The following is a 15,645-nucleotide window of genomic DNA, read 5'->3' on the forward strand; positions in this document are numbered from 1 at the left end:
AAAAAATAATAATATAAAGTGAGCACTGTACACTTTGTATTCTGTGTTTGTAATAGAAATCAATATATTTGAAAATGTAGAAAAACATCCACAAATATTTAATACATTTCAATTGGTATTCTATTGTTTAACAGTGCAATTAATCGCAGTTAATTTTTTTGAGTTAATGGCATGAGTTAACTGTGATTAATCAACAGCCCGAGTTAAAAACAATCCCAATGAAGAGGCAGATAAAAAAACTCTCTTTAAAACATTACCTACTGTAGGCTCCTTTCACTGACTGGCCATTTTAAATGACACCATTTTAGGGGCAAAGTTTCAAAAGGCCCCTCCCCAAAACTGTGCTAGCAATATTTGCAGCCATACCCTTTTAAATGTAAGTGAGTAATTAAGTGCAGAAGCACCCATTTTGGTCTCATAAACTTGTGGGGTCCTGAATGGGCATGTGTATTTGGAGGCCCGTTGGAAATCTGGCCATTAATTTGGAAATTGCATGAATATTGCTGTCATTTTATATTTAAAAGTGGGCACATGCACACATGCACACACAAAAGAGCTGCTTTAGCATGGAGATGCCATCAATGCTCATTATAGGGTATTGTATCGAGTGGCACAGATGCAGAACCTGCTGGAGTACATCAGCATATTAATCCTTGAGATCTAAAGGCTGTGAATTCAAAACCCAGAGCTGCTCACTGGAAAATATTTAGAGACACAGTGCCTGCCGTACAATTTCAGTGTGCAAACATTGCACACTGAAGATGGAGTGAGGATGGGGAGATACTGGTGCTGAATGTTGCAATATGTTCCAAGAAATGAAAACCAGGAGCAGTTTTTTTGAAGGCCCAGCTATTCTAAAAACAGAATCCAGACATCCTAATTAAGTCTCAACTGGTAGGGCTTGTTTTAATTCACAAGAAAAACAAGAATTAAAATTCAACTACTGCTACTGCCCTCACAATGCATTATGTGTTTCTATTTGGAATGTGGTCTGAGAACAGAATTTGAAAGGAATATAAAACCCTACATATTTATCCATTTGAACCATTATGGGACTAGTTTCAGAGTAGTAGCCGTGTTAGTCTGTATCAGCAAAAACAAGGAGGAGTGCTTTTGGCACTTTAGAGACTAACAAATTTATTCGGGCATAAGCTTTTGTGGGCTAGAACCCACTTCATCAGATGCATGGAGTGGAAAATACAGGAGCAGGTATAAATGCATGAAAAGATGTGAGTTGCCTTAACAACTGTGAGGTCAGTCTAATGAGACAAATCAATTAACAGCTGGGAGGAAAAATAACTTTTGAAGTGGTAATGAGAGTGGCCCATTTCAGACAGTTGACAAGAAGGTGTGAGTAACAATAGGGGGAAATTAGTATTGGGGAAATTAGGTTTAGGTTTGTAATGACCCAACCACTCCCAGTCTTTATTCAGGCCTAATCTGATGGTGTCCAGTTTGCAAATTAATCCCAGTTCTGCAGTTTCACGTTGGAGTCTGTTTTTGAAGTTTTTTTGTTGAAGAATTGCCACTTTTAGGTCTGTTATTGAGTGACCAGGGAGATTGAAGTGTTCTCCTACTGGTTTTTGAATGTTATGAGACTAGTCTTTCTTGAGTCTCTACACAGACTGAGACTAAAGAAAACTGGGTTCTAATCTTGAATCTGACACTGACTGGTTATGACCTTGGCCAAATTGATGTCTGTTACCTCATCTATAAAATTGATTTTGTAACACCTGCCTCTCAGAGGTGTTCTGAAGTTTAATCAGTTAGCATATGTAAATTATTTACAGCAACTTGAGATCCTCTGATAGAAGGTGCAAATAACAAAATTTATATGAAATATCTCTATTTTTAAGTACCTATCTGAAAACTTGCATTGATGTATCTGATACTTACTATGCATTTCACTGAAATACAGTGGTAACCCGTAAGGATCAGTTTGGTCAGGTTTTGTTTTGACTTACAACTGAATGATCACTATATCCAGAGCCATAAAGCAGTGAATTTTCAAGATCAGATGCATACAGACATTCAAAGTCACTATCTCATATGTATACAGCACGTTTTACCAGGCATCTTAAGACCCGGGTGGTAGGTCAGACAGATATTAACTGTCTTTAACTGACATTCCTGCCAACTGGACAACTATTTTATCTGCAGCCAGTTTGCCCTTACAAAGGGATGAAATTCTTTCCTACCTTTTGCAAAATCCAAATGATTCTTGATTAGTGAGAGTGAAGGGCAAACCCACTGACACCAAATTACTTTTGGAAAGCAATTTTTGATCCTTATAACTGAATGATCATGTGATCTGGCTACTACCAACAAACAACAAGTCACTACAGTCAAATTCTTCTGTGTAATTAAAAAAAAAAAAAAAAGGAGGTCGAGTACCTTGGCATTTTGCAAAAGTGCCTCTTGCCCTTCCTGCCATATCTAGGTGAGAATGGAGCTCCTTTGGGGCAGCCGTGAACTCTGTAGTAAAGGGGCGTGGCTTTTAATTTGAAAGCCTCTGATTACCAAGCTTCTGGAGATGAAAAGAGAAAATCTATGAGGAGAAAAACTGAGAGCATGTAAATAAAAAATAATTCCATAAAGACAAGAAAGCAGCCAGTTTCAGTGGCACTCTGGGACTGCCGTATTTCTGTCTTGGTGTCCTGTGTATTTGATATATATCTTTCTCTGCAGGAGGAATTGGCTGCTTGGGTCGAGACAGGGGACAGGCACGGCAATGTCTTGATGCAGTGGAGATTTATAACCCTGATGGGGATTTTTGGAGAGATGGGCCTCCGATGCCTTCTCCTCTCCTCAGCTTACGAACCAACTCCACTAGTGCAGGCTCGGTGGAAGGGAAGCTATATCTCTGCGGAGGATTTCATGGAGCAGGTATTGAATACATCTGAAAGGAGTTTGATGTTTCTTCCACAATTTAAGCTTTACCATTCCATCACACATACAGTCACTGAAGGGATGACTGAGTAGCCTAATCATCAGGTTTAAAATACCGAAGTTCCCGAGCCCCACAGAGTTGCACCCTAGCAGAGTTGATTCAGCCATTTGTATTTCTGATTCCTAATGTCAATATAAATTGAGTACCATGCTGTTTACTTGCTTTTAGACTTTTGGCTAAAACACATAAGGTGTTTCAGATTCCAAGAGTCTGATCTCTGCTACACCTGTGAAAATCAAACTCCACTAACTTCAGTAGGGTGATTCCAGATTTACATCAGTGTACCTGAGATCAGAGTCTGCCCCTAAGTTTCTATGTTAGGCACACTAAAAAGTTTTGGATATTTTTTTAAGAGTAAGGCTTTGTCCTTAGTCAAAATTTCTATTCAGCATAGCTACCTGGCCTTCATTACCACAGTATTTGAGCACCTCATTTCCTGCCCCCCTTTCCATCCTATGGCTGGAGAGATATTTATGGGCTACTTCACCTTGAATGGGTACCTTGAAATATGTGTTAACTACTTATGCTAAACAATCTGTTCCACCTTGTATTTAGCTGTGACACTCGGGGAGCTTGTTTACACGTACAGCGCTGCAGCCGTGCAGCTGCGCCGCTGTAGCGCTTTGGTGAAGATGCTACTACACTGATTGGGAGAGCTTCTCCCGCGGTGTAGTAATCCACCTCCACGAGAGGCGGTAGTTATGTCGACGGGAGAAGCTCATATGTTTCCCAGACCTGAAGAAGAGCTCTGTGGAGCTCAAAAGCTTGTTTTCTAAGAAGGCCTTTGCACAGCACCCCTGTGAGGTAGGAAAGTACTGCTATTCCCCTTTTACAAGCAGAGAAATGGGACTTATCCAATATCATAGAATCATAGAACTGGAAGGGACCTCGAGAGGTCATCTAATCCAGTCCCCTGCACTCAAGGCAGGACTAGGTATTATCTAGACCATCCCTGACAGGTGTTTGTCCAACCTGCTCTTAAAAATCCACAGTGAAGGAGATTCCACAACCTCCCTAGGCAATTTATTCCAGTGCTTAACCACTCTGACAGTTAGGAATTTTCTCCTAATGTCCAACCTAAACCGCCCTTGCTGCAATTTAAGCCCACTGCTTCTTGTCCTGTCCTCAGAGGTTAAGAAAAACAATTTTTCTCCCTCCTCCTTGTAACAACCTTTTATGTACTTGAAAACTGTTATCATGTCCCCTCAGTCTTCTCTTCTCCAGACTAAAAAAAAACAATTTTTTTCAATCTTCCCTCATAGGTCATGTTTTGTAGACCTTCAATAATTTTTGTTGTTCTTCTCTGGACTTTCTCCAATTTGTCCACATCTTTCCTGAAATGTGGCACCCAGAACTGGACACAATACTCCAGTTGAGGCGTAATCAGCGCAGAGTAGAGCGTAAGAATTACTTCTCGTGTCTTGCTTACAATACTCCTGCTAATACATCCCAGAATGATGTTTGCTTTTTTTGCAACAGCGTTACACTGTTGACTCATATTTAGCTTGAGATCCACTATGACCCCCAGATCCCTTTCCGCAGTACTCCTTCCTAGGCAGTCATTTCCCATTTTGTATGTGCATAACTGATTGCTCCTTCCTAAGTGGAGTACTTTGCATTTGTCCTTATTACATTTAATCCTGTTTACTTCAGACCATTTCTCCAGTTTGTCCTGGAAACTGAGAAGTACCAGCATTATCAGAGATCAGGAGGAAGGTCCCGTGGTGAGAATAAAGAAGGCGTTGGGAGGAGGCCATGGGGAAGTAGCCCAGGGAGTTGTAGCTGTCACGCAGCTGTTACAGGAGCCACTGTGGACAGCTGCACTCCACAGGGCCCTGGGCTGGAACCTGGAGTAGAGGGCGAGCCCGGGTTCCCCCCATCCCTCCATCCCTCGCAACTCCCTACTTGATACTGGAGGAGTTGACCTGGACTGTGGGTTCCACCAAAGGGGAAGGTCTCTGGCCTGTTCCCCGATCCACTACGTGGATCATCAGAGACTGTGGGGATTGTTCTTCCTTTTCCCCATGCTGGCCAGTGATGAGGCTAACTTAGTGAACGGCAGATTTGAGCCACGAAAGTGGCCAAACTGAGGGCTGCTGTGAACCTCTGAGGCAAGCAAATCTGCCAATAAGCGCAGGACCCACCAAGACAGAGGAGGAACTTTGTCACAGTATGAATATTATCTAACAGGCATATTTTGTGTCATCTTTCAGCCAAGAATTTTGTGACCTCAAAGCACTAGTGGTTATGACACGTCATTGTGTTTCCATGGCAAACATTGTGCTATCATGTTTTACTAGTTTCTCACAGCAACATTCGGATTCAAAAACAAAAAGCCTAAACCAACTAAGTGCAAATTTCAAAAGACTGATCAGATGCAACAGTAAATGAAGCAATTACATTCATCATGACTAACTGTTTAGTATGAAACTTTCTGAATAAAGGCACTATGGTAGCTTCAGAGACATCAAAAACACCCAGTCTGAACACCATCACACTTTGGCACTGAGTCATATGTAAAGGGTGCTGGTACTGGGATTAGAAAAGGGAGAGAGGGAGGAGTCAGAGTGTGTGTCTGAAAGTCCCCAGGTGGATTTCAAGATGGTGAAAATCTTAGAATCATAGGGTTAGAAGGGACCACAAGGGTCATGTGGTCTAACCCCCTCCCAAGTTGCAGGATTTGTTGTGCGCAGTCACTAAACCATTCAAGAGACAGATGGCTATCCAGCCTCCTGTTGAAAACCTCCAGTGAAGGAGCTTCCACTACCTCCCTAGATAGTTTGTTCCACTGTCCTACTGTTAGGAAGTTTTTCCTGAAATTTAATCTCAAATGAAGTTTTGTGGGTGCATTAGATGGGAAGTCAGACTAGATGATCAAAATTATCCCTTCAGGGTATGGATCTATGGACTATCAGAAATTAGGTTTGAGTGGATGCTTTTTGATTTGCCCCTCTTGCAATCTTTCTGTTATGTGTTTGTACAATGCCAGCATAATGGGTCCCCACTAGTGCAAAATAAATAATGACATAATGTTCTTTTAATGTAGTTGGGGTTTTTTATTTAGCTTGCAAATCCAGCACTTGGAAGTTAGTAAATGTCAGTTTTACAGTTGCCAGTACAACTTCCGTTCTGCCCTGAATGCACTAATGAGGCAGGGTCCCTGCAGGAAGAATAGGATGCAATCATGTCACTGAAAACTGCATCCCTAATGCCTGTGCATAAGGGGGCCAAAATACAGCTGCACTGACAACCGTCAATCCGGAGGTTTGGTTTTCTTACTTTCAAACACTTGACTTTGCAAATTAAATCATGTTCCTTTACATAGTGTTTTTTTTTTGGGGGGTGCAATTTCCAAGGGTTTCATTAAAGGAGAAAGGTAAAGCCAGATTTTATTATGCACAACTCTAGCAACCACCAATCACACATCATCAAGAGGGTTTGAACTCTAGGTCATCAGCATGATAGCACAGACATTGACCACTCATACTGCAGGACTAACTGGCAGCAAAAGGCTATTATTCCAGAGGCAAAAATGGGCAGATGGGACCGTGTGCTGGGCCCAGAGGCGTGGTTGGGGTAAGCCTGGTTCTCTCTCTTCTCTGCCATGTCCCCTGGACATTGTGGGAGCTCCTGCCCCATGTGGTGCCACTGAGGCAGGAGGAGGAACGAGCCCCTGGTGCTATGTGTTGGGTTCGGGCTGGGGTGAGGACTGGGGTTTATGGAGGAAGCCTAGCTGGGCTCCACTCACCCTCACATAGCTGCTCCAGCAGCTCCCAAGCATTTCCAAAATAGTGTTTCTGCTGCTTTGGAGCAGCCTGGGCGCAGCTCTCTAGAATATTCCTGTTTGGCTGCTATTTTGGCATTCTGGCAACGTTTTCCTCAGGCACACAATGGAGCAGGGCTGCCCAGAGGATTCAGGGGGCCTGGGGTCTTTGGCGGTGCGGTCCTTCTGCTTCGGGGCACTTCGCTGAAAACTCTCCTGGGGGCCCCTGCAGGGCCTTGGGCCTGGGGCAAATTGCCCCACTTGTCCCCCCTCTGGGCGGCCCTGCAACAGAGAGAAAGGGGTCTGGTAATTTTCAGATGTTTATCACTCAGCCAAACCTAAACGGTATTTCACAGGACAAGCTCATGGCACATCTGTAACCTCAGCCGAATTTCAAAGGGGTGCTTGCTGCTGTGAACTCTGGAGGTGTCAGAGCTTCTCCAAAAAGGTCAAAAGCAATTTTTATAATGGAAGTTGTTAGGCAACCTAAATATCAAGGTTGCTACCAGCTCTCCCTATAATAATAAATCAGTCCAACCCCCACAGCCTGATTCATCTTTGCTTGTACTTAAACCTAATCTGGATCCAGCCCAGGGCTCAGATTGCACCTCCTTAGTGAACTGGTATGGTATGTTTTTGTTTTGTGTTTTTGGCTGGCTGCCATTTTGATTTTGCTCCTGTGCCCTTCACACTGCCTAGCTGACACTCAACAGCCATCTTGAGTTGTTATCGGCACCCCTGGAGAATCAGAGGCCAGAGGCACCACATGCAAACACACACCTGGGCTCAAAAGCACCAGCTGTCAACTACCTGAAGGCCCCAGACTTGAATGAGGGGAAAGTCAATACCGCACACTGGCTACTGCTCCTGCCACCAAGTCCCTGGGCTGCCACTGCTTTAAACTCCCGTCATTGGGGGCTCCACTCATTGCCACTTCTCAAGTCTCTCAGCCTGCCTGAGAGAGTACAGCCAGAGTAGCAGTAACAGCCACCTCAGCAGCACGGGAGGAGCAACTGTACAGGCAACAATCCAAAGCCCCACGAAGGGGGAGTCAGTGGACCTACTGAGCTTTGCTGAGAGTGAGCTGAACCCAGAAGAGCATGCCAAACAGTGCAGAGTGTGCAAGGGTGAGCTGAGCCCAAGATGTCTCCAAGACTCACCAAGGGTAAGCTGAGCCCTGGTAGGCCTCTGAACCCCAGGGATGGCATAATGGCATTTTGTTTGGATGTTTCCTGTAGAGCAGGGTTTGATTTGTGGGTGGAGCTTTGGAAAGTACCACTTTTTTTTAGTTTGATCCTTGATCCAGATCTGGACCCTGGCTCATGTGTGTTGTCCTGCTGAGAGGCGCTATCTTCCCGTAATATTACTTCTGACAATGGCCATTCTAGGTATGTGAAAAACCATTTCTGTTCTGCTGAAATTCCAGTTTCAAATCTGCTTTAACTTGACTTGGGAAGCTTAATTCTGTAGCCACTAAAACAATGGTGTCCACATTAACTGTCTTGGTTCTCCTAAGAAGTGAACTAATATTAAGTCAGGAGGAATTATTAATCTATTTGTCTCTGACGCTCTGCTCCCCCAGGCATTCCAGTGTCACAAATGCTATCTGTCAGCAATATTGCAGCCCCCAGCAAGATGCGCAGAAATATGGTGTTTTAATTAATTAAAATCTTGTTGACAATTAATCTATAGTTTTGCAGACAAGCTGCTCTTAAAGTGAACATTCAGAATAATGCAATGGGCAATAGCCATCTCGTGTTCTACTAGATGTTTTGCTGAGCTACTGCCATAGCTACGGATTTTAAACCAGCTTTTGTAGCTTGCCTGCATAATGGTCTTGTTGATACATTTTATATTTCCTTTGCCTTTTTACATAAAATGAAATCCTAGACCCTGCACAGGGTGACAGCTATTAGTGTTTCGAGCTGTGTGTATGGCATAAGCAGTCACATTAGCATGCTTCACTGAAGGATGTGGCAAGCTCATGTTAAGTTATTCAGCATTACATATTTATAAAATGCCTGCCAGTTAAGTTTCCTATTTCTTTCACTGATTCTGAAGATAAAAATGTTCATGGGTTAAAATCGTGGAGGGGTGTGTGTGGGGGGGTGTGCGTGTTTGTTAGAAGTGGGTTATTTGCTTTCACTCTAGGTTTGCCAAGGTGCAAATTTGTTGACCTTCACATCATGTTGTCAAGCTTATGTGCTTTCCTAGGCTTGGGGGAGGGTTTGAATCAATTGAGGAATTGGTAGAAGCTGTACTTTTGCTAGGGGTTTTTGTTTACAGATATTGACCCAATTGTATAATTAGTAGAGTTGTAGGAATAAATTCTGGGCATACATGCAGATATAATTCTTAAATTATTTTTAAAAATTAAATACTATTGTTTGCTAAGAGCACGTGCCTAGGCTGTCACTCAAAACTACCCACCCTCATATGTCCTTGGCTGTTTTGCAAAACAAAAGGAAAACTACCTGAATTCAGCTATTAAAGGCCCTACCTCAAACACAGGGTCTGCTGCTATTGGTCCATCACATATAAAAGTCCTTCCGAACCTCATCAATTAAATCCACTTGATACTGAGCTAGGTGTATTTGAAGTGGCAGTTAACCCCTTCTCTACCTCAAATACAGTTCAGAGCAGTAATATATGTTTATACCAATGTTGCTACAATGAATTAAAGACGTAGCTAGTATGTTTGTGCACCACTGCCTTCTCCTGGATGAAATCAGAGATGCTTAACTGTGTGTCATAGGACCCATCCTGTTAATAACAACTGGAGATTCTCCTTTGGCTTAAGTGGTAGGGGAGTCTCTGATTTTGGAGCAGGAGGGCCTGAGTTACATCCTTGTAGTTATTATGAAGTTCCAAGTAGCCACGGCATGCAGCATAGGGACACTCATGAAGTCCTAGACAATCATGGAATTGTTACGTTTCTATACTGTGACAAAGTTCCTCTTCTACTTTGGTGGGTATTGCACTTATTGGCAGATCTGCTCGCCTTGGAGCTTCACGGCAGCCCTCAGTTTGGCCGTTTTCGTGAATCCACAGTCCAGGTCAACTCCTCCTGTGTCTGACCAGGAGTTGGGAGGTTTGGGGGGAACCCGGGCCCGCCCTCTACTCTGGGTTCCAGCCCAGGACCCTGTGGAATGTAGCTGTCTAGAGTGCCTCCTGGAACAGCTGTGCGACAGTTACAACTCCCTGGGCTACTTCCCAATGACCTCCTCCCAACACCTTCTTTATCCTCACCATAGGACCTTCATCCTGGTGTCTGATAATGCTTATACTCCTCAGTCCTCCAACAGTCAGCGTTCTCACTCTCAGCTCCTAGCGCCTCTTGCTCCCAGCTCCTTACACGTGCACCACAAACTGAAGTGAGCTCCTTTTTAAAACCCAGGTGCCCTGATTAGCCTGCCTTAATTGATTGTGGCAGCTTCTTGATTGGCTGCAGGTGTTCTAATCAGCCCGTCTATCTTAATTGTCTCCAGAAGGTTCCTGATTGTTCTGGAACCGTCCCTGTTACCTTACCCAGGGAAAAGGGACCTACTTAAGCTGGGGCTAATATATCTGCCTTCTATTACCCTCCTGCAGCCATCCGGCCCGATCCTGTCACAATACAGATATTTAAATAGCTAACCCAAATGTATTTAACTGCCTCATCATCATCATTTACATGACGTGCTCTTGAAAACAAATATATAAATTGGAATAGTGTTTAGTTTCTAGCAGGGCAGTGCCATGTTGTAATTACTGTATTCCAGCTGAGCTAATGAGTTTGGATCTCAGCACCATCCTTTCCTGAGAGTGGACTAGCTTAACGGTTTTTTATTTTGACTAATCTACCATAACGTCTGCTCCCTTCAGTCTCATCTGTTATATGATTTAGATGGAGAATAATTGTTGTGCTTGTTTTGGATTATAGTGGTTACAGTACATTACTTGAAGCAAATTAAATTTAGACATATTAAGGAGCCTGGCACAGTAAATACTGTACTTGTGAAGTTTGGGGGATGTGGGATTGGAACAAAACTGTTTCTGAAGCACCCTGCTATGTTCCCAGTTAAATAAAGCAGGAGGGCAAGTTCTTGGCTGATTGCTGCCTGTTTGCAACCCTGCTTGTTTCCCTGATCAGTTAGAATTTACTAGGTAACACTGAATATTTAAAGTTCTCCTGTCCACAGTTATTATGTTTTGAATACATTTTCCTATTAATAAATGGGATGCAGAATCCCTGTTTTGTTTTGCACAGATCTAGCTCATCATAAGCTGTCAAGCTGCAGGCTCTCAACCATCTATCAAGCCTGCATGTGGAATCCACACTAAGAAGCTGCTGAATGACCTTTCACCTAATTTTCACACTAACCAGAGTAATATGTAATTCAGCTCTTGGGGGAGAGAGAGAGAGAGAGAGAGAGAGAGCTCTAGCAAGCTCTGTTCCTAGAAATGGCTGCCCACTTATCCAGCATTCATCAACCTAAAACACACAACAGTAACTAAGGCTGATATAGGTCTCAGAAGCAATGACGATCTGCACCTGCTTGCTACGGGTTCTGAATTTGACCCCGTGTTTGATGGGAAGATATTAGTAATCCAGTCACACTTCAGATCAAGTTTCTATTTATATCTAGTTTAGAAAGTGTTAATAAATGTTCAATAAATGTTCAACAATTGTTATAGAGTCCAATAGGTTGCTTATAAACATGGCTTACAGCCATGTATAACATCTGCTGATGTACTTATAACTGTCTATAACATATTGTTACCCCCTGGGGCCAAAATGTGGGGTCTAGTAGGTTGTTCCAGCTAGCAGCAGAAACTGGTGATAGTCGGGATTTCTTTGATGCAGTTTTGTTCACTTATAAAGAATGTACAAAGTCCTGTGTCTCTGAATGCAGAAGGAACCAAGAACAAAAGGAGCACTTTCTTAGCTTTCAGCCCAAGCCTAGGGTTGCCAGTTTTGGCTGGCCGTATTTCTGGAGGTTTCATCACCTAACATAATCTTTAATTAAATATTAATCTTTAATTCCTGGAGACTCCAGGACAATCCTGAAGGGTTGGCAATCCTACCCAAGCTGCTTTAGACCCAAAAGCTGTCTCTGTAGCTTTATCCAGGGACACCCTGTGCTGAGAGGCTACTGCTAAGCTTTCTTGTGGTTTTTTGCCTCTGCTTTTGTTCTATTCTTACCTGTTCACCATTTCAGTGTGTGTGCTCTCCACCCACACACCAGCCCACCTGGTCACAATGCCTAGTCAAACCCTCCGCTCACCTGCTGCTAGTTTCTGAGCAGACTCTGTTAGGGTTTGTTTTAGGTGTGACCCTTAAGTGTCTCTTACAACTGTCTTAAATGTGGGACTTGGTCACACATCAGTTTGAATGAAGTTTTAATTTAACCCCTAACAATGTTTCACACACCTCATAACAATATACTGCTTGTGTCTACAACATGCTTATAACATTTATTAATCCTTTCTAAACCATTTATCAATGGGATCTTAGCGTAGAGTGGGACCAGTAATTCTGTTTCTGTAAAGGCCTGGTCCTGCAGCCCTTACTCATGTGCTACTGAAGTCAATGCACCTAATCTTGTGACCGTTGAAGTTAATGTGAGTTTTGCCATTAACTTCAGTGGGAACAAAATCAGGCCTGAGGAGAGTACGCATGAGCGTAAGGAATGCAAGATAAAAGGATAAATAATTAGAAAGGCTCTGGATATTGAAACCCAAACAAAGACAGTTGAAATAGCAGTGGAAATGGGAGGTCCTCCCTCTAAGCCACCACATCCAACTTTTAAAAACAGCGTATAGGTCATGAGTGCACTGACCGCTCATGAAGTTGAGACTGGGGGGCTAGAAGCATTAGACGCTAGGTAGGCAGATCGATAGAGGCCTTGTCTGAATTGGGTTCATTCTCTGAACAGATGCACCGAACTGTAAGATACATCGCACCACTGTACACCCAAGCCACAATGTGCCTCCTAGTTCTCCCCGAGCTCTGGTGGGTCCGTACCCTGCACCAATTCTAAGCCTGGCACAATGTGCACTGGCCAGTGTGCTGAGGGGTGAAGCCCAGGCTTTCCCTGTTCCCTGCACACATGCACAGATAAGGAGATGTAGTGACTCTGCAAAGGGTGTGCTCTGTGATGTGAGTAGCCAGCTCAGAGGAGTTAGGGAGCACCGTATGCCCCCATGCTCCCCTGCATGGGCACACAGGATGGCTCATGATCTGGCTCCTAGTGATGGACAGAAATGGGATTGAGTACCTGGAGAAAACATTTTCCTCTTTTGTCCAATTGCAAGTCAGGATTTCATGTCTCCCATGATGACAGGCTAACAAACCATTTAACCCATTGCAGCAAAAGCATGTGCATTCCCCTGCCCCCAAGCTTGTAACATTGTAACAGGTAATTAGGAAGGCAGCTATGAATGGCCATGAATAATGTGGCGGGAGGTGTTGTAGTCATGCTATATGGAGAGAACATTATGTGTGTAACCCTTCTGCCCGTCAGAGTTGGCAGCAACAAGGGCCGGGTTCAATATCTAGGGGTTCCATTCCAATAACACAATGCAAACCGGCTCGAGCCCCCACCCAGTGACCTGGGACCAATATATACCACCCCCGCTGGGCGCCTCCAAGAGGCAATACTTCCCCTCTCGCAAGCACATAGTCTGAGTGTAGCAAAAGTCTTTTAATAACAGAGAGAAACAATGTGGCATTATGTTGGGGAAACACCACCAACAGGATTCATAACACAACCCATGAGCAAAAACAACCCCACCCCAGGCAAATTGGGGCATGCCCTTTTCCCTTTGGTTCTTGAGTCCAGCAACCCCAAATCACCCAAAGTCCCAAAAGTCCAATGCCCCAAAAGTCTCTGTCCCTGGTCAGGGCAGCCCCAGAGTTCGAAAGTTTATCGGCGGAGCTTTACCTCCCAATCTGGGTGGAAATGGGACAGGGGTAAGAGGCACCTTACGTGATCTGAAGCTGACCGCCCCATAGCTCCATAGCGGCGCTCCGCTCCGCCAGCCGCCCCACGAACTCCTTCGCTCAGCTGCGCTCCGCTCCGCCAGCCGCCCCACGAACTCCTTCACTCAGCTGCGCTCCGCTCTGCCAGCCGCCCCACGAACTCCTTCACTCAGCTCCACGGCCCACAAGCAGCTCCTGCCATCCACACACTGCTCCGCGTCGAACTGCTTCACCAGCCGTCCCGCAAATTGCTCCACAATATATCTTCAGGCTCCCCCACTACTTAACACAACACTCAGTGATTTCAGCTCTTAGGTGAATTCAGCTTATAGTAGGGGAGCCCCAGTGCTGGTGCACTGTCAGCCCAAAGTGAGCTCAGCAGCCTATAACTAGACTTCTAATGAAATCAAAATTAGCTCTGATATTCCACAGTGGAGAGAGGAGGAAGTGCAATCAGCATGTAAGGCCCTCACCAAGGGGCCCATGCCACCAAGTATTAATACTTGTCCCCAGCCTCTCTCCATTCACACAGTTTTGGAACCCATGACCCTTGCCTAGCGAGTGCTACTTAGTTGATGGTGAATCCCTCCATCATAACAAAAGGCCACGTACAGTTCCAAGCACAGTTCCCATAATCAGGGTAATAGCAATTTATTCTTCCTGCCCCAATAACAGAGACACTGGGGATCCCACAGCAGCCAAAGTGACCATTTGGGCAGCTATGGTCTCATTCTAGGCGTGGTGGGTGTGCCTATGCAAATGAGATCGGCCCCTGAAGTTCTTTTCCACAACTTGCCACACCTCACCACCAGATGTCAGGGTGGAGCTCATCCTGACACTGCTTACATCCTCCCCCCAGCCGAGACTTTGTCGTCCCGACAAATCACACTCCCTTTATACCAACTCATTGGTTTCCTCCAAAGGGCCTCAGGAAGCCCACTTTAGCTTCCACAAGCCTGTGTGCTAAATGTATTGGCTCCTCACTAGTCACCCCAGGTGCATCATAAGTTAACCGTTTCACTGGTCTTATCACCCTGTCTCGTCTATTGAGAATCTCTGTTGCCGAAGTAAGGGGAACATCCTCTTGAGTGACGGATGGAGAGGCTTCCCTGGAGGGTCCCTCGGCTACTGGCGTAGGCCCCTGCACTCCTAGTTCTAACGCTGGAGGGTCCAAGGTGCCCAGGACATCCTCTACCTGTCTGTCCCCATTGTCCAATAACCTGTGTTTGTCATCACAGGGGGGTCTCATCAGCAGCACCGGGGTATCAGAAAGGGGCCTAAATAGTTCCGCCAATGGGTTTAGGGCGGAAAAGGGAGAACTCTCGTTTGGTTCAGCTGATCGAGACTGAAATCTTGTCTCCATCCCAGGATACACCAGGGTTGTGTCTTCCTCCTCAGACTCACTCTCAGATGTGCAGAATAGGGGTAAGTTAGCTGCAGGGGGCCCACTGTCTGTGTTGGATGGCGGCTTTGGTCTAGCACCTCTGTTCTGCCCGGCGGCCCTGCCGTGGCCCATCTCACAAGGGGTGCTTACCAATTCCCCCACAGGGAGCAAAAGGTTTCTATGCACCGTCTTTATTTGCCCTGGACCGTCTTCAGGTTTGATCTTGTAGACCGGCAGATCTCCCAGCTTTTCCATCACCAGGTAAGGTATTGCCTTCCATCTGTCAGCTATCTTGTGTTTGCCAGCAATACCCAAATTTCGCAGCAGGACTCTGTCCCCCGGCTGGAGCTCCTGCGAACGCACTCTAGCATCATATCGATGTTTGTTGCGGTCTGCGTTCTTCCGAGCCGCAGCGGTAGCTAAGCGATAAGCATCCCGCAGCTTTTCTCTTAGTCGGGATACATATTGCTGATGAGTTTCATAGCTATCTCCATCCTCTGATACACCAAAGCACAAGTCTATGGGTAATCTTGGTTCTCGCCCAAACATCAAGAGATATGGGGTGACTCCCGTAGCATCGTTCT

The 15,645-nt window shown here is 44.9% G+C and overlaps 1 protein-coding gene across 1 annotated transcript in view; it reads left to right on the plus strand.

The window, feature by feature from the left end:
• KBTBD12 (kelch repeat and BTB domain containing 12) overlaps nucleotides 1–15,645 on the plus strand; it is a gene marked incomplete at its 5' end in the record, with an annotated part of 47,566 nt that overhangs the window by 20,491 nt on the left and 11,430 nt on the right. The window contains one exon of the mRNA XM_084633454.1: nucleotides 2,689–2,886. Within this exon, the coding sequence (XP_084489580.1) occupies nucleotides 2,689–2,886 (198 nt within the window). The remainder of the gene's footprint in view (nucleotides 1–2,688; nucleotides 2,887–15,645) is intronic.

Source organism: Lepidochelys olivacea (genome assembly GCF_965140295.1).
Source record: "Lepidochelys olivacea isolate rLepOli2 genome assembly, chromosome: 7".
Taxonomy (NCBI): Eukaryota; Metazoa; Chordata; order Testudines; family Cheloniidae; genus Lepidochelys; species Lepidochelys olivacea.